Source organism: Papaver somniferum, unplaced genomic scaffold (assembly GCF_003573695.1).
Source record: "Papaver somniferum cultivar HN1 unplaced genomic scaffold, ASM357369v1 unplaced-scaffold_99, whole genome shotgun sequence".
Lineage (NCBI taxonomy): Eukaryota > Viridiplantae > Streptophyta > Magnoliopsida > Ranunculales > Papaveraceae > Papaver > Papaver somniferum.
This window is the reverse complement of record NW_020653081.1, coordinates 3,952,480-3,972,976: the sequence shown is the minus strand read 5'-3', so window position 1 is coordinate 3,972,976 and position 20,497 is coordinate 3,952,480. Positions and strand designations below refer to the sequence as shown.

Below are 20,497 nucleotides of genomic sequence, written 5' to 3'. Positions count from 1 at the left end.
AATCCAGAAAGCACGTGCAATTGGATCTTTGGTTAGTGAGGAAATTTTCAGGGAAATGAGTAGTTTATGGATGTAATTTAATTTAAGTATTATTAATGTAATCTTTTTTTTTAATTGCATTACATAATACTTAATGAAAATTAAATCCCTGCACGTGAATCTTGTAGAGTTCATAGCATTCGTCATGATTAAAATATCTTCTGTTGTCTTCAGTAAATTTGGTATGAGCTCCGATTTTTAGTTCTTCGATTGATAATCCAGGATGATCTCCTTTTATCATCTACATAATTTTTGCATACTTTCTCACTTCATTATTGATGAAACAATAACGAGTTTCAAGACTCTCTTTTGTTTTTCTTGAATTTACATGACTTAACATCATAAACTTTTGAAACGCAGTGTCCCATAAACTATAAGTCGTTAGATTGAAATATACATTGCCTGCAACTGAAACTCAATATCGAATTAAAGAAATATCTTCTTCTCGATGAAGCGAGCATTAGCCACGTCCTTTATGCGAGCACTAGGCATGTTGAAATGAATTTGAAATTGATTATGGTGTGAGTTGAAATGAATTTGAAGTTGATTATGGTGTGAATTGAAATTAATTTAAATTTGGGTATTTATAGAGTGGGGAATTTCTAGTCGTTGGATGAGGAACTGCTGAGTGATGATCTTATCAGCGAGCGACCACATGACTAGCGTTGGCGCTATAATGACCAACGAGCGATATTAAGACCATGTGGAGATAGCAGTCTATCCTTCGCTGGTAACTCCATCTACGCTTATGTGGTATATTTGACACATTGGCACCTACGCTTGCCACTTTGACATACCCATAGTGGATGCAAAAGTGGTAAATTTTGGTGTTTAAATGTGCACCGGAATATACCTTAGACAATTCTATTTCTACCAATCCGATAACAACAATACATTCTTATGGGAATACACTCATTTCGTGGAAGATCTTATTTAAAAGTTACATCATTCGATTCTTCTCATTATTTATTGCATGAGTTGATAAGTTTAGAAAAACCATTCTTAGAGGTACCATCAACTTCAATGGCCTTCTTTGCACTGTCCTTAACATGGGCTGCTTTTACTTTCAACCCCCCATCATTCATCAGTTCTTTAATTTTCTCCCCAATCTCTTTTCCCTTCACTAACACTTGCCCATCACCCCAACCCCAACTCTTAACCCACAAGCCTAACTCATTCTCCTCTACCACTCCAGCGTTAATCCTCTGATCGCCAGCTTGGGGCCATGCTAAAATGGGCACACCATACAATGCAGCTTCTGTCACGGAATTCCACCCGCAATGACTTACAAATCCTCCCACACTAGAGTGACTTAATATCCCTTCTTGATCAACCCATTCCTTCAAAACTAGACCCTTTTCTTTCACTTTCTGCATTAGCTCATTACCTAATATTATTTCCAATCCTTCTTCTTCCTCTCTATCAACTTTCTTATCTTTCACTACCCATAAAAAACTACACCCACTTTCTACTAAACCAACAGCCAATTCTCGGATTTGTGCTCTACCCATTGCTGTTCTACTTCCAAAACTAACATATACCACAGACCCGCTTTGTTCATTATCTAACCACCTCAAGGGTGATGATACAGAAGACTTTTCAAATTCACAGGGTTCCAGAGGTCCAATTGATATAACTGGTGGTAACCCATCAACCACCTTCCCATCATTTAAAGCCGCAAGAGTTTCACTTTCTAGACTTTCAAGTGTGTTGATCAAAATTCCGTTTGATTCTACCAATTTACTACCATTCTCTATGAAATGGCAAGTGAAAAGATTACTTGAATCAAATAATACTGGTGGTACTGATGATATGGGCAATGGAGATGTACCAGGGATCTCTAAGTACTGATTGCTTTCAGTGGAAGATTCAAGGATCTTAGTGAAATAGACACATAAAGATAACATTTTGGCTGATGAAGTGAAGAGGATGTAGCTGGAGATGTTAAGATTGGAGGTGACGGGCAGGAATGCAGATGCTAATGTTATGTCTATGATAAAAGTATTAAGAGGAGGAGATGCAAGAGAAGCAAGAACATGAGAGAGAAGATGAGCAGAACGACGGATGGATTCCATGTGAAGGAAGAAAGGGTCTTGAGAATTTGCTGTGGATGGATCGAAAGGAAGCAACTGGAATTGTGTCGGAGTGATTTGAGGGAAAGAAGAACAGAAGTTAGAGACTAATTTTGATTCAGATAAAGAAACAGTTGGTTGGATGGTTATGAGGGTAACATGGCAGTTGCAGTTCGACACAAGTGAAGCAGCAAGCCGGAGAAAAGGTGTAAGGTGCCCCATGCCAGAGCTAGGAAGAAGAGCTATGTGAGGGACGCTACTGGAATCAGACATCTTAGCATGAAACTAGTGTTGCTGTAGATGTTCCAGAAGATGTATAATGGATGGGTTCAGCAGAAGATACAGAGGGCAATATATCAACTACTGGTTGTTGGTTTTAATGGTTGGGATTAAAAAAATGTGGTTGCTGGTAGATCACAAGAATTGAGTTAGGTAAGTTCAAGACAACAAAGGTAGGGGCCTAGGGGGTATAATGAAAAGCTCGGAAGATGAATCACATTTATACGAAGGTGGAGAGTAGTTTTATAGGAATAGGAACAAAAAGTACCCCCGGAAAGTCAGGTTTTTAAGCTAATAAATAAACAGGAATGCCACAAGGTTAGAAGTTGTGGAAACTCAGGCAAAAAAAAAAAGAAAAAATATGTGAAAATGCCCCCTTCTCCTTTTACCACAAGAACACTAGGAAACTTGATAAAAATCGATTGCAAAAGAGTACATAAATATATTTCTTAACAACCGCAGAATCTATTCTAACCCTAATCAATTTCTTGATAGACTTACCCCCTTTTGTGATAACAGGATTACAAAGACTAGTCCTCAAATATGCATTATCAAGTGGCAGCAGCAGCAACAGAAACAAAATTCTCTATGCCAAATCTTTTTAGTTAAGCCACATAGACAACAAAATAATCTTGCTCAGATGAAAACAACAAACATTTTCGATATGAAATATTATGGGAGGGAGGTTGAGAGAGAAGGGTCAAGATTCAGTTTAACGTCTAGATGGGGGAACCCATTTTCCGGTGTTCCCAGGTGCTGCCGACGGCCTACGATCATCAGTACGATCAGTGCGCCACCTATCAGTTGCAGCAGGTTGACGCTGATCTTCTGGTCTTGAACCCCGGCGGTCAGGTTCAGGGGGTGTTACCGCAACAGCACTAGATTCTCCCCTCTTCCACTTGGGAACATATTTTGCTGGTGTTGAAGCAGCAGTCCCTGGCGCATTTGAAACGGCAGCTGGAGCAGGAGCAGGAGCAGGAGCAGCAGCAGGAACAGCTGGTGCTCTAAACTGAGCCTCCCTCTCCTTTCTTACCCTCTCCTCCACTTCAGCCTCTCTTTGCCTCTGCTTCTCAGCCAGCTCGTCCAACTTGGCCTTTCTCTCTAAAGCTTCTTTCTTTATCCTTTCAGCCTCTGCAAACCCCAAATAAATATGGATTGTTTTAAGAAAAGAAAAAATAACACTTCAACAACCATTAGTGGGAGGCAATCACATCCATGATTGCTTACAAAAACTATAATTAACAAGTTAAAAAATTAAGTAAAGATCGTACCTTCCTGCTTTCGAAGAGCTTCTTCTTCCTCCAATTTCTTTTGTCTCTCCTCCTCGGACCTCAAATAAAATATCAGCTTCCTATGCTTCTCTCTTTTCTCTCTGTTATCCTGAAGCCTTTGGGCAATACGCTCATCCCTCTCCCTCTTCAACCTGTCAAACTCAGACTTACGACGGGAGACGATCCTATCCTGGAGAATGTTCTGCAACAAATAAAAATACGATCAGCAATGCCAGATACATTTAAATTCAAGTTTGCCTTCTCACCAGTTAGAATTGTGCCTACTACGTTGAAAAATATAAGAGGTTATTATTTATTACCTTATTCTCCAACATCCTTGAGAGCCTATTCTTCTCCTGAAGGTCTCCAACATGTCGTTCTCTGCTCAGTTCAATCTCTTGCTGCAGAAGAACATGAAGCATCACAACTCAATGAATACTCAAGGAAACAAAATCAGGTGCAAGGTGTGAAGTATTAATTTTTTTTAAAATAACTACAGAGTGAAAGGCATGACCGCCTTCAAATGATATATAGAAATGGTAGTAATGCACATTATGATGAAATTCACTGCATTCAATCGTACAATATACAAAACATACCTGCTGGTCCCGCTCATGGGCAATCTTTTCCTCCACTAGACGTTGTTGAAATGCAGAATCAATAAGAGGAGCTTCCTCTTCTCTCCTTGCTCGTTCCATGTGATCCATGGTTTTAGCAAGTTTCTGAAGCCTCTTCTCCAATTCCTGCCTCTCTTTCAGTTGCTCTTGTATAGCCATTTCAAGTAGTTGTTGTTTAGTGGCTCCTTCCATGGCTGTCTTTTTTCCCTTCTTTTTGTTCTTATCAATTAAAGCTATTGCATCATCTATCTCCTTCTTTTCTTGCTCTCTCTTAATTCTTTGTTGCTCCCTCTCATAAGATTCTCTAGCAAGCCTGATCTTTTCTGCCTCCACAGTAACTTGCTGTATCTTTTGTCTTTTGGTTTCTTCCTCGAGTTCCTTCAAAGAACACAAAATGATGATATATAGTTGAGTTATAATCTGGTTGCCAGGCTACATACTATATAATACACAAACAGAAGACATACTTACCATTTCCAACAACTGGCGTTCTTGTAGCTCTTTGCGCTTTTCAATAATTGACTTTCTAGCAAGAAGCTTCTTGTGCTCCTTATTGACCACCTCCGCTAAACCAGGAAGAGCTTCAGCAAGTTTTGATGCCTTCTTAACCGGAGGATAAATCAGCTCTCTTGCTTTATTCAAGGACTCAGCAAGAAGAGTCAGGTGGCCCTGAAGCGTGTCAGACTCAAGATCCTGAAGAAGGAAAAGATAAATACACAACTTAAGCAAACAATCTGATATATATGGAGTACCAGTCTCGATAGCTTGTCCCTTTTTCTTCCTAGGTGCTCTATGCTACCAAAAGTAAAGCAGTTGTGGTTCCTTGGTCACGTATTGGCAGTAAAGCAGTCTTACTAAGACATAAAAATGTTAAGCGATAACAAAATAATCAGGTTAAACAAAGACTACAGCTTAACTTACCAAACTACCAAAGAGAACTGCTCCTTTCTGATGATCGACCTTCATCGCAATAAAATTTGATTTGATGGCATCGACTGAAACCTTTTCAACTACAGAAAAGTCAAAAAAGGGAATCATCTTGGACAAGACCTCAATCTTCATCGTCTGATAAACCTGCGAAACCTGAATTGCAAAAACCAATAAAAAAAACATGAAAAGCATCAGAAGGCTGGACAAATATGAAGGGAACAAATTGTAAAATCTACATCTGCTGGTTGGTGTTCAACGTGTGTGAGTGCAGGAAACTTATATGTAATAGTTAGTCGAAGAAATATAAGCATCATTACCTGCTGAAGCAACCGCAAGGTAGCAAGCTTTTCGAGAGCAGGAACATAATATGAAAGTTGCACTTCTGGAACAGAAGATGCAGACGAAATCTTGCCTCCAACATTAGTGATACTGCCTAACAATGGCTGAACTCTTGAAGCTAGATCCAGGGGTAGAAATTCATGTTCCAAAAGATTGTAAAGTTCTTTAACTTCAGGTGATGCACAAGCCAATACACCTTTAGAGACCTACAGGAAGAAAAAAAAACAGGAGAACGCATATGCCTAAGTTACTGAATCATAAAAAATAAAATAGTATCTGTCGGAAACAGTTTCTAGGATGAACATATTTAAGCAAAACAAATTAGAATCAAGATCCAAAACTTACCAGTTCAGAGAGAAGAGCTGGCCTTGAAGGCTGAAAAAGGACCATTTGAGAGCATAAGTAATAAAAAAAAAATCAAAATAAATAAATAGGTGAAACATTGATTTACCACTTCTCTGCTATCGCGTTTAGGGTCAAGACTGAAAGCTATAAGGTTAGCCATTCTCAAATTACGCTCCTTCTCATTTTCAAGCTCCAAATGTGATGCACCATAACCACGATCATATGGAGTCACTGAAAGTGCAGCTAATACAACAGAGGATGCGATTAGCTGTAAATCCTTCTGGGTTAAGTGCCTATTGTAACTCTTTTGAAGTGAAAAGAGTTTGGACCATGCGTAAGCATTATATAGTTGACTGCCCGAAACTCGAAATATCTCCGTCAACTTGGCATAATAAACGACCATCAAGGATGGCTTGGGAGTTTTCTTTACCATGCACATCAAACCATGAATGTCCTCAACAGAACGAAAAGCTTCCTGCAGATTAGATAACAAATTTTAGATATGGAATGCTCCACTCAAGTACTTGGATTAGGAACTAAGTATTTTCCACATACCTGCCAAAGTTCAAGCTCAGTTGCAACCTTAAGCTGTTCAAACCTCGTATCTTGGTACAGTTGTAGGCTTTCTGGTAACAACAAGTCAGGTCTGTCTCTCTGGTCCTTGTATTTGTTAAGATTTGCAAGATGATTTCTGATTATTTCGCAAAGTCTACGAAATTCAGTTGTTCTCTTATACTGCTTACAAAACTGGAATGCTCGGTGGGCAGTCATCTATGCAATAGCAAGAAAATACGTCAGGTCTTAGATTCAAAACTCATTAAGAACGATAAATGTGAAGGAGATAAAAAGTGGCTGGGAGAAGGTCAATTAATAGCAAAATTGAATAGCGGAAGTTGACCGTAAACACTGATAAGATGTTCCATTAACATGAAAAAACAGATGAACTAAGGTGATTTAAGCCTCATATACATCCCATTCCAAATCCATGTAATAAATTAAGTTATATAACAAGCTTCAGAATACACCACACTAGAGACTAAGATGTAATCATCCTAGAGCAAATAAGGAATCAGACCTGATAAAAATATCAGATGGCTTACCGCGTAGAGCGCTTCTAGTTTAGAGTTGTTACGGAGAATTTCAAGAACCGTTCTGTAAGTCTCCCATAGAAACTTGAACCATGGAGTAACAAGCTCGCGGTCAGATCTATCCTTGCCCTTCTCGCCACCAACATAGCTCAGCATCAAGTCTTCAGGCCTCTTATCAGCTTCCAAGTCATCAACGTCCAAAGCTTCTTCCAATGCCTCTGCCTGGCTCTTTGCATTCTCAGCTTTCTCAGTTGAAAGATGCAAAAAATGTTTGATCACCTCTTCCAGCGAACCAACATTAACTTGTTGACATACAATACGGTACTGAATCAGTCCATCTTTTGCGAACCGACCCCTTCTCATCTCCACACAGAGTTCAACATACTTGAACATTATACGCTCAAGGGTTTTCTGCCATGCCCGATACCTCTTTGAAGTGATTACATCGTGCAGCACTTGCAAGGCTGCTTGCATCTGCCCGACATGAATCAATTCTGGATTCACACACAAAGAAAATGACAAAAAAATCAACACAGTTAAAACTAAAAACCTAACCATGAGTTTCAAGACATAAACACGAAACTAACCTTCAGCACGCTTTAAAGCGTTCTCCGGTTTCCCAAAAGTCGCCATGATTGTTGATTTTTCCAAATTACAGTAGCAGAATCTGAAACCAAATAAATCGTGAAAGGGGATCAATGGAAGTATAAGCCTAGCCCTAATTAATTAAAAGTTTTGAAAAGACGATTCAAATCACTGGTAACAACTACCATCAAAGTAGAGAGAGATCTTACCTTTCTTCTTCTTCGGTTAGGGATGGGGAGAAGACAGAACTCGATTTCGCTGAGAAGTTAGGGTTTACGATAGGAGTAAAAGAAGATATGCAGTTCTCGATGGGTTTATAAATTTTAAGAACCAGAAATCCGGTGCTTCTCAAACACCCGCGTGATACGGGATCCGGCTATAAACCCTCGTATATATGCCCAAAACTAGAACCGTAATTGGTTGGAGGTTGTTTGGATATAACTTGTGAAGTTGTTGTGGTTTTTTTTTTTTTTTTTTCGGGTAATTTGTGTTTTCTTTCAATTAAATAGTGATAACTTTCATTATTTCCTCTACAAAAACAAAATTAGTGAAACCTCCTTTCGTTATATATTCCATCCAAATATTAGTTAGCTAACTCACCGGTTGTGCAAAAGTGGATAAAAATAAATACGTGGTATTAAGCTATCGAAAATGCCCTCATGTTCTGTTGATTCTCTTCCGCTCTTGATGTCCAAGAAATGGCTATCGCTAGCAGCAACAACGAAAGATGTAAAATTAACATTAATATTACAGTCATTTGGGCACTACAAATGACAGATGATCACTTACAGCGGCATCCAATGATGTTAAATCGCCATCATCACATAAGACAGACTTCTCTTCTCCACATTTATATCCTTATGTTCTTCTTCTCTATTAAACCTGCAACTGGTATGATGGGAATAAAAAAAACGTAAAAATAGAAGAATTAAATCCCCGATATGTACTTAGGGTCTTCGTTGATCGTCACCGTTAATCTCCTTAAGAATTCTTAAATATGTATCCTAAGTATACCTACGAGATGGAAAATTGAGAACAAAACCATACCATTAGTTCCTCCAAACCGTTAAAAGGCAAAAACGAGATATAGGTGTAATCTTAAGTCATACAACTAGGGGAACGAGGGAACCATTTGGATTGATTATAGCCCATTCTTTTTTCTTATGTCTCCATATCTCATCCATATTTCAGTTTTAGAAACATTCATTGCAGCTGGTTTAGTGGCTAAACAAAAGAGGAAGTTTTGTTTCTCTCGAGCGTTAAGGATATTCGGCATTCAAACCCACATGTAAACGGAGTAAAATTGAGATTAGTTGAATCATGACCATCCTTTATTTATCCACAATAAATATCCGTCTGGATGAAAAAGTACGTAATAATGTCTCCATCATGACCGTCCGTTATGATGCCAAAATGTAGATTCCCGTCCATATGGAAAAACACATATCAGCAGGTTCATCTGAACCGTATATCCGAACTATAGATATTGTTGGAAACGGTGAGTCGAATCTCAAACAGCTGAGTCGCGGACTAGGTCGCTATCTTTAAGATATTTCGAAACTCTGCCTCTTGATTGTGCTTGCAGTCAAAACTTTTCGGAAACCCTCTGGGATAAAACAACTAATTACTCTCTTGTTCGATTTCTCTGCACTATGAGAAATCGAACCACAATACTCTTTCTACACTTGCTCAGTACTCAAAAAATATATGAAAAATTATATGTTTCATCTTCTCGAGAAACTGTTCTTTTATATCTCAAAGAAATCAATACGATTTTTAATGAAAACAAATTTTGCAATTAGTGCTCACTGAAAATCCTCTATAACAATAAAACGGTAACAATATAATTACCAAAAATTAATAGAGTTAATTAGAGAATATTAAGTATAAAAACCGATTTGGAAATCAAAAGTTAAATCTGCAAAAAATCAGTTTCTGAATCACCAGACCCCAAGACCCCGAGGCCCCGCTCTCCCGGATTTTTTAAGTAATATAGATATATATAATATACCTAGTCAAATTTATGGGGTGAGACTTGAACCCAAGTCTATAGTGTGGGAGCCCAAAATAATACCACCACACTATCTCTCTAAGTTTGATATAATATTACAAAACTATGTTGTTAAATATATATATATATATCTCCCAACAATCCCTCACTTATATTTTAAAAACATTAAGCAAGTGTTGTATAGTTGTGCATCTGCAAAGGTGCCTTTCGACTTGAACCTCTGCATAGTGTTAAACTTTCTAAGTACCAGGTGACTAGAGTGACTTGCGGCTTGAACTCTAACTAATATTAGATTATTTAACATGCACAACTATATCTAGAGTAAAGTCCTTAAGTTCGCACATTAAGGCCATGTGCTTATCCCTTTTTTAACAAATGATATAGAGAAATGCCCAATTTCTCATAGAAGGCGGCCACACCTTTACATTCGTAAAAGTGAGTCTATCAAGAATAATCATGTGTATCCCACTCTAACTTAAGAGCTATAGACATCATTAAGAGTTAAAAAAAAAAAAAAACTCAACTTGTTTCCCACTTCAGGATATCATGATATGGGAATGCATGACTCTATCGTATCATTTGTAACTTCGTCTAGTTCCTTTGAACCTATTTCTAGGTTGGGTATCCATTACAAATGACTCAACTTCTCACGGGCAAAAGTCACATACTTTTAGAGGTATTTCATACCTTTTCTCTTGTTAATCCTTTCGTCAAAGTATCAGTTGTATTTTCTTCAGACCTTACATGATCTACTCTAACAACACCAGTTGTGAGAAATTCTCTAATTGTGTCGTGCTTTCGACGTATCTGTCGATTCTGACTGTTATTATAACAGTTCCCTACTACTCTGATAGTCGCGGTACTATCGCAGTGAATCAAAGTGGCTGGTATTGGTTTTTCCCATATAGGAATGTCTGACAACAAACTTTTCAGCCAACCCGCCTCTTCACTAGCTGCTGCTAGTGCCATCAATTCAGCCTCCATCGTAGATTGGGATATAATTATATGTTTCTTTGATCTCCAAGATACAGCGCAAAGGTGAAGCAATAGTAAAAACATATCCACTGGTGGCCTTGGAATCATCTGAAAGAGTGTTCCAATTAGCATCGCTAAATCCTTCAAGGACTGCGGGATACCTCTTATAGTGTAACCCTAGGTTTGTGGTTCTTTTCAGATACCGCATAACCCTCTCAATAGCATCCCAGTGTTCCTGATAAGCACGTAAGTGCTATATTTTATACCCATATTTATATTAGATAGGACTCGATACTTTGGCTAATAACATTATTTTAGTGTTTTTGTAGAAAGTACGAGCAAATTCTGCCATCCAGAGAATACACAGCTAAGTGGAAAGTTATATGGTGTTATTGGCTAGAGTCGTCGTTACGGCTGCTCGGAGTACTACTCAGTCCACTGGATGGGGACAAATGTGACGACTACAAATCTTAATTACCACCAGCATCTATACATTCATTCATGGCCACAGAGTAAAATAAAATGGAACGAAGATTCTTAGTCTTGTTTAAGTGCACTACTTGGCTAGATCTCAACCGCAGAAATGTTTGAGTTGTGATGCAATGGAGACGGACTGTATACTGAGTTCGATATGGGGGTTTGGTTGGCTGATAAGTGGATAGTGGGTTTTATGTTCTCAAGCTGATGTTGGAGCCGAATAGTTGACATAGTCATGAGCTCGAGTTGTTACAATATGAGAATGGGAGATGAGAACTGGCAGTTGAAACTCGAGCCTAGAATAGAGAATATGAAGATGCGTTATCTCCAAGAATAATATTGGTGGAAGTTTAGTATTTGCTCGGTGATTGAGCTTAACTGGAAGCGGTTGTCGTGGACTGAGTTTGAGAAGAAGGTGATGTATAGTTGGAGATGCTGCGACCTGCTGGTGCTGACGGTTGTTGCATGGAGAGCTTGGACGGAGCTGAACAACTTCCATGGTTTTGAACTGCGTACAAAAAGTGGAGATGAATTTGAGGAATTATGTGTTGGTTGTAATTTTGCATGGAACATTTGGTTTGAAGACTACAAATTTACTCAATGTGTACGACAACAAAATGGAGTTGTTGTGTTTCAGTGGGTGAATTCAATGTTGAAGATCGGTGTTGGTTGGATGCTGTGTACGGTGAAGAAATTAGAAGACGAAAAAGAAGGAAGATGGATATGATGGATGAACTGTTGGTGGCAGTGGTGATTTGTACAAGCTGCTGACGCCGGTGGAGGACGAAGTTGTGGCTGAGACTTAGCCGGACGGAGTGGAAACTGGTGGTGCTGGTTTACGGTGTATGTATGGTGTGCATGGAGAGCGTGATGGTTTGTTGTGGACGTGAATGAAGCTGCAAATCTAAATGATGATTGGATGGGTTGACGGACAGTACGTTGGCTGTAAAATCAGTTGGTCTAAATGGTGCTGGGAACTACAGTTGGAGCTAAGATATGGACTGGATTCAGGCCAAAGGGTCAGTGAGAAGACTGCAGTCTCGATTGCACAACATCAAAAGATGGGTTCGATTTGTGGTGGTGATAGTCTTCGAATGGTGATGATCTGAACTGGATTCTGCCAAGAACCAGCGAGAAGAACAGATTGATTCTGCTTGCAGCTGGTGGTGTTTTCTGCTGCCTCAGTCCGTAATGGAAGAACACACAGCAACATGAAGTGAATGTGGAGGTTTTCAGTGGACCGAGATGGTGTCGAGACGGAACGAATGGAGCTGTGCAGTCGGTGTTGAATATTCAGAGATGGAGCTCATTGTTTGTGGCTGGAATGAAGAAAAGAGTTTACTTCCGTGGTGGAGGTATCTACAATGGGGTTTACTGGTGGTTATATGGGAATCCTCAGTTGTTGGTTTAATGAAATTTTGAGTAGTGGTGTATCTGCGACACCTTATGACAGCAACAACGGACTTGAAGGTTTGATATGTGTTGGCAGAGTTGCTTTTATGATGCTGTTCTTGAGTCAATTAGTTTTGCAGCGACAAGAAGCTGCTGTTGAATCGGTGCAGTGGCCTGAGCTTGAGAACGATAGAAGCCAGTTGGTCAAGTTGTGATACCGATGGAGGAAGCTGCTGAGATGAGACTGGATGGGTGTTCTGACTTCTACAAGAGTTAAGCAGTGAGAAGATGAAGAGGAGTTGATGCTCTGACCGAGATTTTGATGGACAGAGAATGGTGATTCGCTGGAGTTCCTTGCAGCGACAAAGAAAAGAAGATACAGAAGTTGGTGTTGTACGCCTGGAGTCAGGAAATTTGTGATTCCCAGACTGTTAAGGAACTCATGTGGCCGAATATTGGAAGGAGTTGGATTCTGGAGTTGGGTCAGTATTGGACTGGGCTTCATTTGTTAGGTCTTATTGTGGACGTTGCCAACATGACTTATATGAAGAGAATCGAGAAGAAAGGCAGGGGGATGAGATTGGAGGCTGCGGCTGAGAGCCGAAGAACAGAAAACTGATAAAGAAAAAGGAGGCCGCGGAAGTGTTTTGGAGCTCAAGAAAAGGAGGCGACGAAGACGATATTGGTTTAATCGTTTCTCCTCTTTTGTTATTATTTTTGATGGGTTTTAAGAAATCCTTTGATATGTTCTAATCCTTTTGTAGTTAGGGTTTTATGGAGAAAACTACTTCTAGCAATAAGACCATTTGAATCAATATTGAATAATTTGGTATTAGGCTATATGAATTGAATTTGGAAATCCGATAATTACGGTTTATTGATTTTACAGCTTTGTGCGACACAATAGCCTAAGTTCGTTAATTCATGTAGGTTACAATTTTATGTGTTAGTATTTGATAGTCCATGCTTAGGTTGATTCTTTTGATGGGTTATGATTAGACGAAGCAAATAATAATTGTGAATCTATAAATTATGTTTTCAATAATTCTCTCGTAATTATAATTTGATAGGTCATGCTTATAAATTTGATGGGCTATACTTAGGAGATGCGAGTTTATGATCGGAAATTATATCAATAATAGGTGTTGCAATAGAACAAAGCTATAAACACATATTTGGAATTAGAGTTCTTTTCGGTGCACAATTATAAATAGTAGTGGAATTCATAGACCCTAGTTACAGACTCCTTCTCATTGTGTTTTATTAATCTTCGTTTCTTTTGTTTCGTTCTTTTTAAATCCTTAATTCTAAAAATCCAAAAACACCATTGTCTGTTAATTTATTAGAGATATTGGTTACAGTATTTCCACCGCTCCTCGTGGGAACGACCCGTACTTGCCTCTGTCTACATTGTAGACACTGTGCGATTGCGGTTATTATTATATATAGGCATCTCCGGATCCTATCAGTTCCAAACTAGGATTACTGGTAAACCTGCACAGAACTCCCACTGCATATGCAATGTCTGGTCCAGTATAATCAGTTGCATAACGCAGACTTCCAATTATACTAGCATATTCAGATTGTCTAACACTTTCGCCAGTATTCTTAAACAATTTCACACTAGGATCAAACGGAGTACAAGCAGGTTTACAATCAAAATATTCATACTTCCTCATATATTTTTCAATATAGTGAGATTGATCTAAACAAATACCACTACTAGTTATAGTTATTTTGATACCCAAGATTACACTAGCTTCACCCAAATCTTTCATGTCAAAATTCGAACTGAGCATGCTTTTAGTTTCATTGACAACAGATAAATTGGAACCAAATATCAGCAAATCATCCACATACAAGCAAATAATCACGCACACATCATTCTCAGATTTATAGTAGATGCATTTGTCACCCTCATTTATCCTGAAGTTATTTGAAATCATTAAATTATCAAATTTCTCATGTCATTGTTTAGGAGATTGTTTCAGACCATAAAGAGATTTTTCTAGCTTACATACTTTCTGTTCTTGTCCAGGAATTACAAAACCTTCAGGTTGTTCCATGTAAATTTCCTCTTCTAGTTCACCATTCAAAAAAGCAGTTTTAACATCCATTTGGTGAATAACAAGATTATGAGCAGCAGGAACATCAATCAAAAAACGTATAGATGTTAATCTAGTAACAGGAGAATAAGTATCAAAAAAGTATACGTTCTCTCGTTGCCTAAATCCTTTAGCAACCAGTCTAGCCTTGTGTTTGTCTACTGTTCCATCAGGTTTGAGTTTCCTTTTCAAAACCCATTTACAACCTATAGGCTTACAACCAGGAGGTAAATCTACTATACGCCAAGTTCCATTAGACATATGAGAATCCCATTCATTATCTACAGCTTCTTGCCAGAAACTAGACTCTGCAGAACTAAACGCCTCTTGTAAATTATAAGGTTCTCCCTCTACGACATAAAATTCAAAATCATGATCTCTTGTGTCAGTCCTAGCCGTTTTATTGCGTCTAGGTTCAACTTCAGTGATCCTAGTTTCTTCACTTATATGTTCTTCTAGTCTAGGTTCAAAATCAGCACTTAGTAAAACACTAGGTATAGAACCCCCACTATTTCTAGATTTAAAAGGAAATCTCTCTTCAAAGAAATCAACATAAATAGATTCAATAATAACCTTATTATTAATATCAAAGAACCTATAAGCTTTACTATTTTGAGCATAACCAATAAAAACACATTCATAAGCTCTACTTTCTAACTTATGTCTTTTAGGATCAGGCTTTCTAACAAAAGCTAAGCAACCCCAAACTCTAAAATAAGAGACATTAGGTTTTCTATTTCTCCAAAGTTCATAAGGAGATGTCATGGTTTTATTATTAGGAGTACGGTTCAAAACATGGCAAACAGTTAACAAACATTCACCCCACCAATGAGAAGCAGCACGAGAACTAAGCAAACAAGCAACAGTAAGTGTACAGTTCTTTCTTTCAGCTTTCCCATTCATTTGAGGATTATATGGAGCAGTTCTTTCATGTATAATGCCATTAGTTTGATAAATTTCAGTAAAAGGAGCAGAATCGTATTCAGTGCCTCTATCACTACGAAACCTCTTAATGTTTCTACCAAATTGATTTTCAATTTCAGCAATAAAGATCTTAAACTTTTCAATATCTTCATTCTTATGGCTCAACAAATAAACATAAGTATAATTAGAACAGACAACAATGAACGTCATGATATACCTCTTGCCATTTCTAGTTAGGATACCTTCATATTCACACAAATCAGAATGTATTAAGTCTAGTGGTTTGGATTCTCTTACAACAGATTTATGTGAAGTCTTGGTTATTTTTGCTTGACTACAATATTCACATTTTTCAAATTCATTTTCAGAAAATTCAGGGAGGACACCTAACTTGCTCATGTTATTTACTATTTTTTACCCACATGACAAAGCCTACCATGCCAAACATTAAAATTGCAAACCATATAAGCAGAAGAATAAATTTTATTCATAGCATCAACATTAAGCTTAAACATTCCATCAGTAGCATAACCCTTTCCTAAAAAACTCCTATTCTTAGTTATAGTGTGAATATCATACCCAATAGTTTGATACAACCCAGCCTTGTTGAGAAGATAGCCGGAAACAAGGTTCTTTCTCATTTCTGGAGTGTGAAGGACATCTTTCAGCATGAGTGTCTTCCCAGAAGTAAACTTCAACTCTACTGTACCAGAACTTTTCACCATGGTGTTGTGAGAGTCTCCCAACAACACTTTCTTATCCTTGGTTTCAGCATAAGTCTTAAACATGGACCTATTAAAACAACAGTGACGCGAAGCACCACTATCAATCCACCACCCATCGGATCCACCAACCACGTAGAACTCTAGATCAGATACCATGACAATTATAATGTCCCCCACAACATTAACTTGTGCGTTATTCTTTTCCTTGCTAAACCTGCAATTCCTAGCCATGTGGTTTGGTTTACCACAGGTATAACAAAGAAACTCAGAATTGGAATTTTGTCCATTTTTTGATGGGTGTTGGTTCTTGTTTTGATTAGGCCTTCCTCCTTTCTTCTGGTTCGGGTTAGGTTTCACATCCTTTTCCTTAGGTTTCAAAATTGGATGAGTCTTATTGTTAGAAACAATGAGAATGTCTTCCTTCTTATCTTGTTTCCGACCTTATTCCTCAACCCTGAGCTTAACAATCAAACTTTCAAGAGAAAATTCTTTAGTCTTGTGACGCAAAGAATTACGAAAATATTTCCAGTTAGGTGGTAACTTGTCAATCATTACAAAAACTTGAAATTGTTCATCAGTTTTCATACCTTCGGTCAGAATTTCATGGGCAATTTTTTGAAGTTCATGAGCCTGTGAAACAACTGATCTATCATCCAACATTTGGTATCTCAAATACCGGCTCACAGCATACTTCTTTGAGCCAGCTTCCTCGGTGTCATATTTTTCTATAATGCATCCCATACATCTTTAGCAGTTTCAAAAGTTGAATAATACTTATATAGATCATCAGATAATTCATTGAGAATGTATTTTTTGCAATCAAAGTCATCATCGACCCATTTGTCAATGGCCTTTTGTTTCTTCTTAGGAGTTTGAGAAACAACTTTTTTGGCACCACCGGTAGAAGGTGGATCAGTAGCAGCAACACCAGCATCAGCAACAGTCTTATCAGCAGTAGGTTCTAAGGTTCCAGGGTGAACACTCGACACAATCATATGCAGCTTCATGAGTTTGAGATAAAAGAACATCTTCAGCTTCCATCTTATGAAATGCAGCCCTTCAAATTTGAAAGGCTTGTTGGTATCATCAACGCGCTTCTTTTCAACCTCCATAGCAAAATCTAACACCTTAAAATTATTGGAAACAGCGAACAAATAATCAAATCGAATCTGAAACAGCTGAGTCGCGGACTAGGTCGCTATCTTTAAGGTGTTTCGCGACTCTGCCTCTTGATTGTGCTTGCAGTCAAAACTTGTCGAAAACCCTATGGGATAAAACAACTGATTACTCTCTTGTTCGATTTCTATGCACTATGAGATCTACACTTGCTCAGTGATCAAAAAATAGATGAAAAATTATATGTTTCATCTTCTTCAGAAACTGTTCCTTTATATCTCAAAGAAATCAATAAGGTTTTTAATGAAAACAAATTTTGCAATTAGTGCTCACTGAAAATCCTCCATAACAGTCATAAAACGGTAACAATATAATTACCAAAAATTAATAGAGTTGATTAGAGAATATTAAGTATAAAAACCGTTTTGAAATCAAAAGTTAAATCTGCAAAAAAAACAGTTTCTGAATCACCAGACCTCCCACGACCCCAAGGCCCCGCTCTCCCGGATTTTTTAAGTAATATAGATATATATAATATACCTAGTCAAATGTATAGATGGAGACTTGAACCCAAGTTTATAGTGTGGGATCCCAAAATAATACCACCACACTATCTCTCTAAGTTTGATATAATATTACAAAAATATGTTTTTAAATATATATATCTCCCAACAGATATCAACCCATTGGTAAAAACACCACCGTCCCTTTAACATAGATATGTTGTTTAATTGTATTTGAATAATGCTTTGTGTTAGAGCACTTCTCGGTCGAACTCGCAAGTTTTGTTATCGCAAGCTCGTTGTTAATGTTAGTTGCACAAAACTACGTTTTGATTTCTAGTCTACTAAGTTCAAGTCTCGAACTAGGAATAGAGCATGGTAGTTGAGTATCATACATCGTTGAATAACCCTCCAAAATTGAATACTGAAGAACAAACAAAGATGTTTGGATAACTTCATCGACAAAGAGGTATGTGAAGACTAAACCATCCTATTTACTCATGACATTTACCATTCTATCTTATGAGACTATGTCGTACGATTTTAGTAGATTTAATATTGCAAAGAAGAAATTTCAAGTCAAGATTTTATTGATAAATCTCTCAAAATATGATTCAAGCAATGTTTGTTCTTAGATTCTTAACAATCTTGGTTAAGAAAAATTTATTGTTCATGAACTATGACCTATAAGCTTGATCCATGTCACAAGCCTGCTCCACGAAAATGATGACATATAAGCTGGATTAACATGTGAGGGCACGTGTGTATGTGCATAGTTATTATACATTGAATATTGATAAGTGAATATTTTACATATATTTAGTGTCGATTCCATGCTAGTAATTGTTTATATTCTTGCAAATTATTGTATATTACGCTTGTTCTCTCTTATTTGTGTTCTATTAGCTGAATCATCCAAAAGAAATGAATTGACACTTAATTGTGCACTAAAACAAGCTAGCTACAAGTGGAGAAGGGCCAAAAACCAAGTGATACTCATTCAAGTACAAGATTTCTACTTTTCATCTGAAGAGGACGAAAAGATAAAGCCAACGGCGAAAGAACGGAGTCATTTTGAGACCGTATGAAGAAGTTATGAGCAAAACAAGAACTTGGAAAGCTAAAAGAGCAAAATGGTCAATTTATAGGACAAGTGCTATTGACACCCCCAATGTACGATAAAGGGCATCCACTATGTTAAGGGGATATCACCTTCAAGGGAAATGCTAAGCACAGTCCAGTATCCAAAGGGGGAAGCTAAAATTCGAATGGTGTTAAAGACAGGCGCTGGATGTACTCGGGGCTTCCATCTTCAAATTCAAACACACGCGCGTATTTCCTCTTCTTCACGACCAAGTCCTTTGCATGGATATCTCGAGTTGCTGCTGATGATCACAGGAGTACTGACGGAGCTGCAGATGATGGAAGCAATGGGGAATGAACTGATGGCAGTGTTGGTGCTCGACCAAAATGAGTGGTTAATGAAGACAAAATAACGGAAGAAGAACTGCTGCCATCACGATCAAAGAATGCTGATGACCATGATCAGCTGACGGGTTGGTGTTTACATAATCGTTCTCGAGTTTTGCTGGAGTTTTATGGCTTCTCGCTGAGGTTGAAATGATGAAGTACAACAGAGAGAACACGAAGGGAAACGAGTATTGCTTTGCTGCCATTACCGAAGGAGGAAAGAGCTCGGCAAAGAACGAAGAATGGTGTTGATTATCATGGTGACTGGTCGTGATAGAATGATGATGATAACTGCTCGAGGTTGAATGAAACCAAGAAGAAGAAATGGAGAAGAGGTGACTGATGATGCTGCCATTCATTATCGGCAGTGGTGATTGATGGAAGATGGTTCGATGGCAGGAATGACGAGAAGCGGTTTGAGCCAGTGGAGTAGAGGGTGTCTGCAGTACTGTTGAAGTTAGAAGTAACGAATAATGAGTTCTCAAAGTCAAACAAGATACGGAACTGAGAATCGACTCTGAACTTGGGAGAGAAACTAGAAAACAGGGGAGAATCTAGCTTGTTACTATCGTGAATTTTGTGGACTCTGTGGAAGACTTGAGAGGATATTTCCGCGTCTAAGATAAGCAAGGAATCATCGCTACGCGCTGGTGAAGATTGGGTAATCTTTAGAAGTCAAAGCTTGGGCGAGAATTCAAAGTTTTGATAAGTTTTCTTGCTGGAAAACAGTCACCAGGTGAGACTTTGCCGTTGATTTTGAAGATGAACGGTGGATGATAAACACGAGTATAGGGTTTGAGTCGGCTAAGGAGAGTTGGATGTTTATCAGATTCGAAATTTCAGCTACAAAAAGCTATAAATAGAGGGTCGAATAGCCAGCAAGACTCATCTCCTCAACCTCAGTTTCACGTTCATAACCTGTTCGTAAAAAGTCTTCACAGAAGCAGAAAGTGTCCATACATGCAACAGTAGCAGAAAGGTTATAGCAACAAGGAGACAGTGGCTGATCTCTTGCAACAGAGGCAGCAGTAGCTAGAGTTCTTCTGCAACAACAGTTTGCTTTCTATAACCTCCATTATGTCTAGATAATTTACTTATTTGATTGAGGATGAATTCTAAGTACTATATATGATTTGATTTAGTATATGAATATGTTCTGATTTCTTCATATGATTATTGGTTGTGTTTATTATTAAAAATGAATATGATTGATTGATAGATTGTTTAGGTGGAC

The 20,497-nt window shown here is 38.1% G+C and overlaps 2 protein-coding genes across 2 annotated transcripts; both read right to left on the bottom strand.

The window, feature by feature from the left end:
* Positions 1-857: 857 nt before the first annotated feature.
* Positions 858-2,474, bottom strand: LOC113346508 (UDP-glycosyltransferase 13-like). Its single transcript, XM_026590056.1, has one exon. It carries the CDS (start codon positions 2,382-2,384, stop codon positions 1,002-1,004), a length of 1,383 nt encoding a protein of 460 aa, XP_026445841.1. The 5' UTR covers positions 2,385-2,474; the 3' UTR covers positions 858-1,001.
* Positions 2,475-2,774: 300 nt separating this feature from the next.
* On the bottom strand, positions 2,775-7,998 carry LOC113346272 (eukaryotic translation initiation factor 3 subunit A-like). Its single transcript, XM_026589823.1, has 13 exons — positions 7,775-7,998; positions 7,568-7,647; positions 6,993-7,474; positions 6,448-6,663; positions 5,999-6,367; positions 5,893-5,922; positions 5,526-5,753; positions 5,200-5,361; positions 4,750-4,971; positions 4,261-4,656; positions 3,982-4,062; positions 3,662-3,863; positions 2,775-3,521 (listed from the first exon to the last, which is right to left on the bottom strand). Exons 2-13 carry the CDS (start codon positions 7,611-7,613, stop codon positions 3,103-3,105), a joined length of 2,853 nt encoding a protein of 950 aa, XP_026445608.1. The 5' UTR covers positions 7,614-7,647; positions 7,775-7,998; the 3' UTR covers positions 2,775-3,102.
* Between the last annotated feature and the right edge of the window lie 12,499 nt (positions 7,999-20,497).

Bases quoted from the DNA above. Each gene is read 5' to 3' on its own strand.
- LOC113346272 (XM_026589823.1), bottom strand. From the start codon at position 7,613: ATGGCGACTTTTGGGAAACCGGAGAACGCTTTAAAGCGTGCTGAAG. The intron at 4,972-5,199 runs GTAAGTTAAGCT...TTCCTTCTTCAG, and splicing joins CAGTTCTCTTTGGTAGTTTG to GATCTTGAGTCTGACACGCT. The intron at 4,063-4,260 runs GTATGTTTTGTA...GTTCTTCTGCAG, and splicing joins CCCATGAGCGGGACCAGCAG to CAAGAGATTGAACTGAGCAG.
- LOC113346508 (XM_026590056.1), bottom strand. From the start codon at position 2,384: ATGTCTGATTCCAGTAGCGTCCCTCACATAGCTCTTCTTCCTAGCTCT.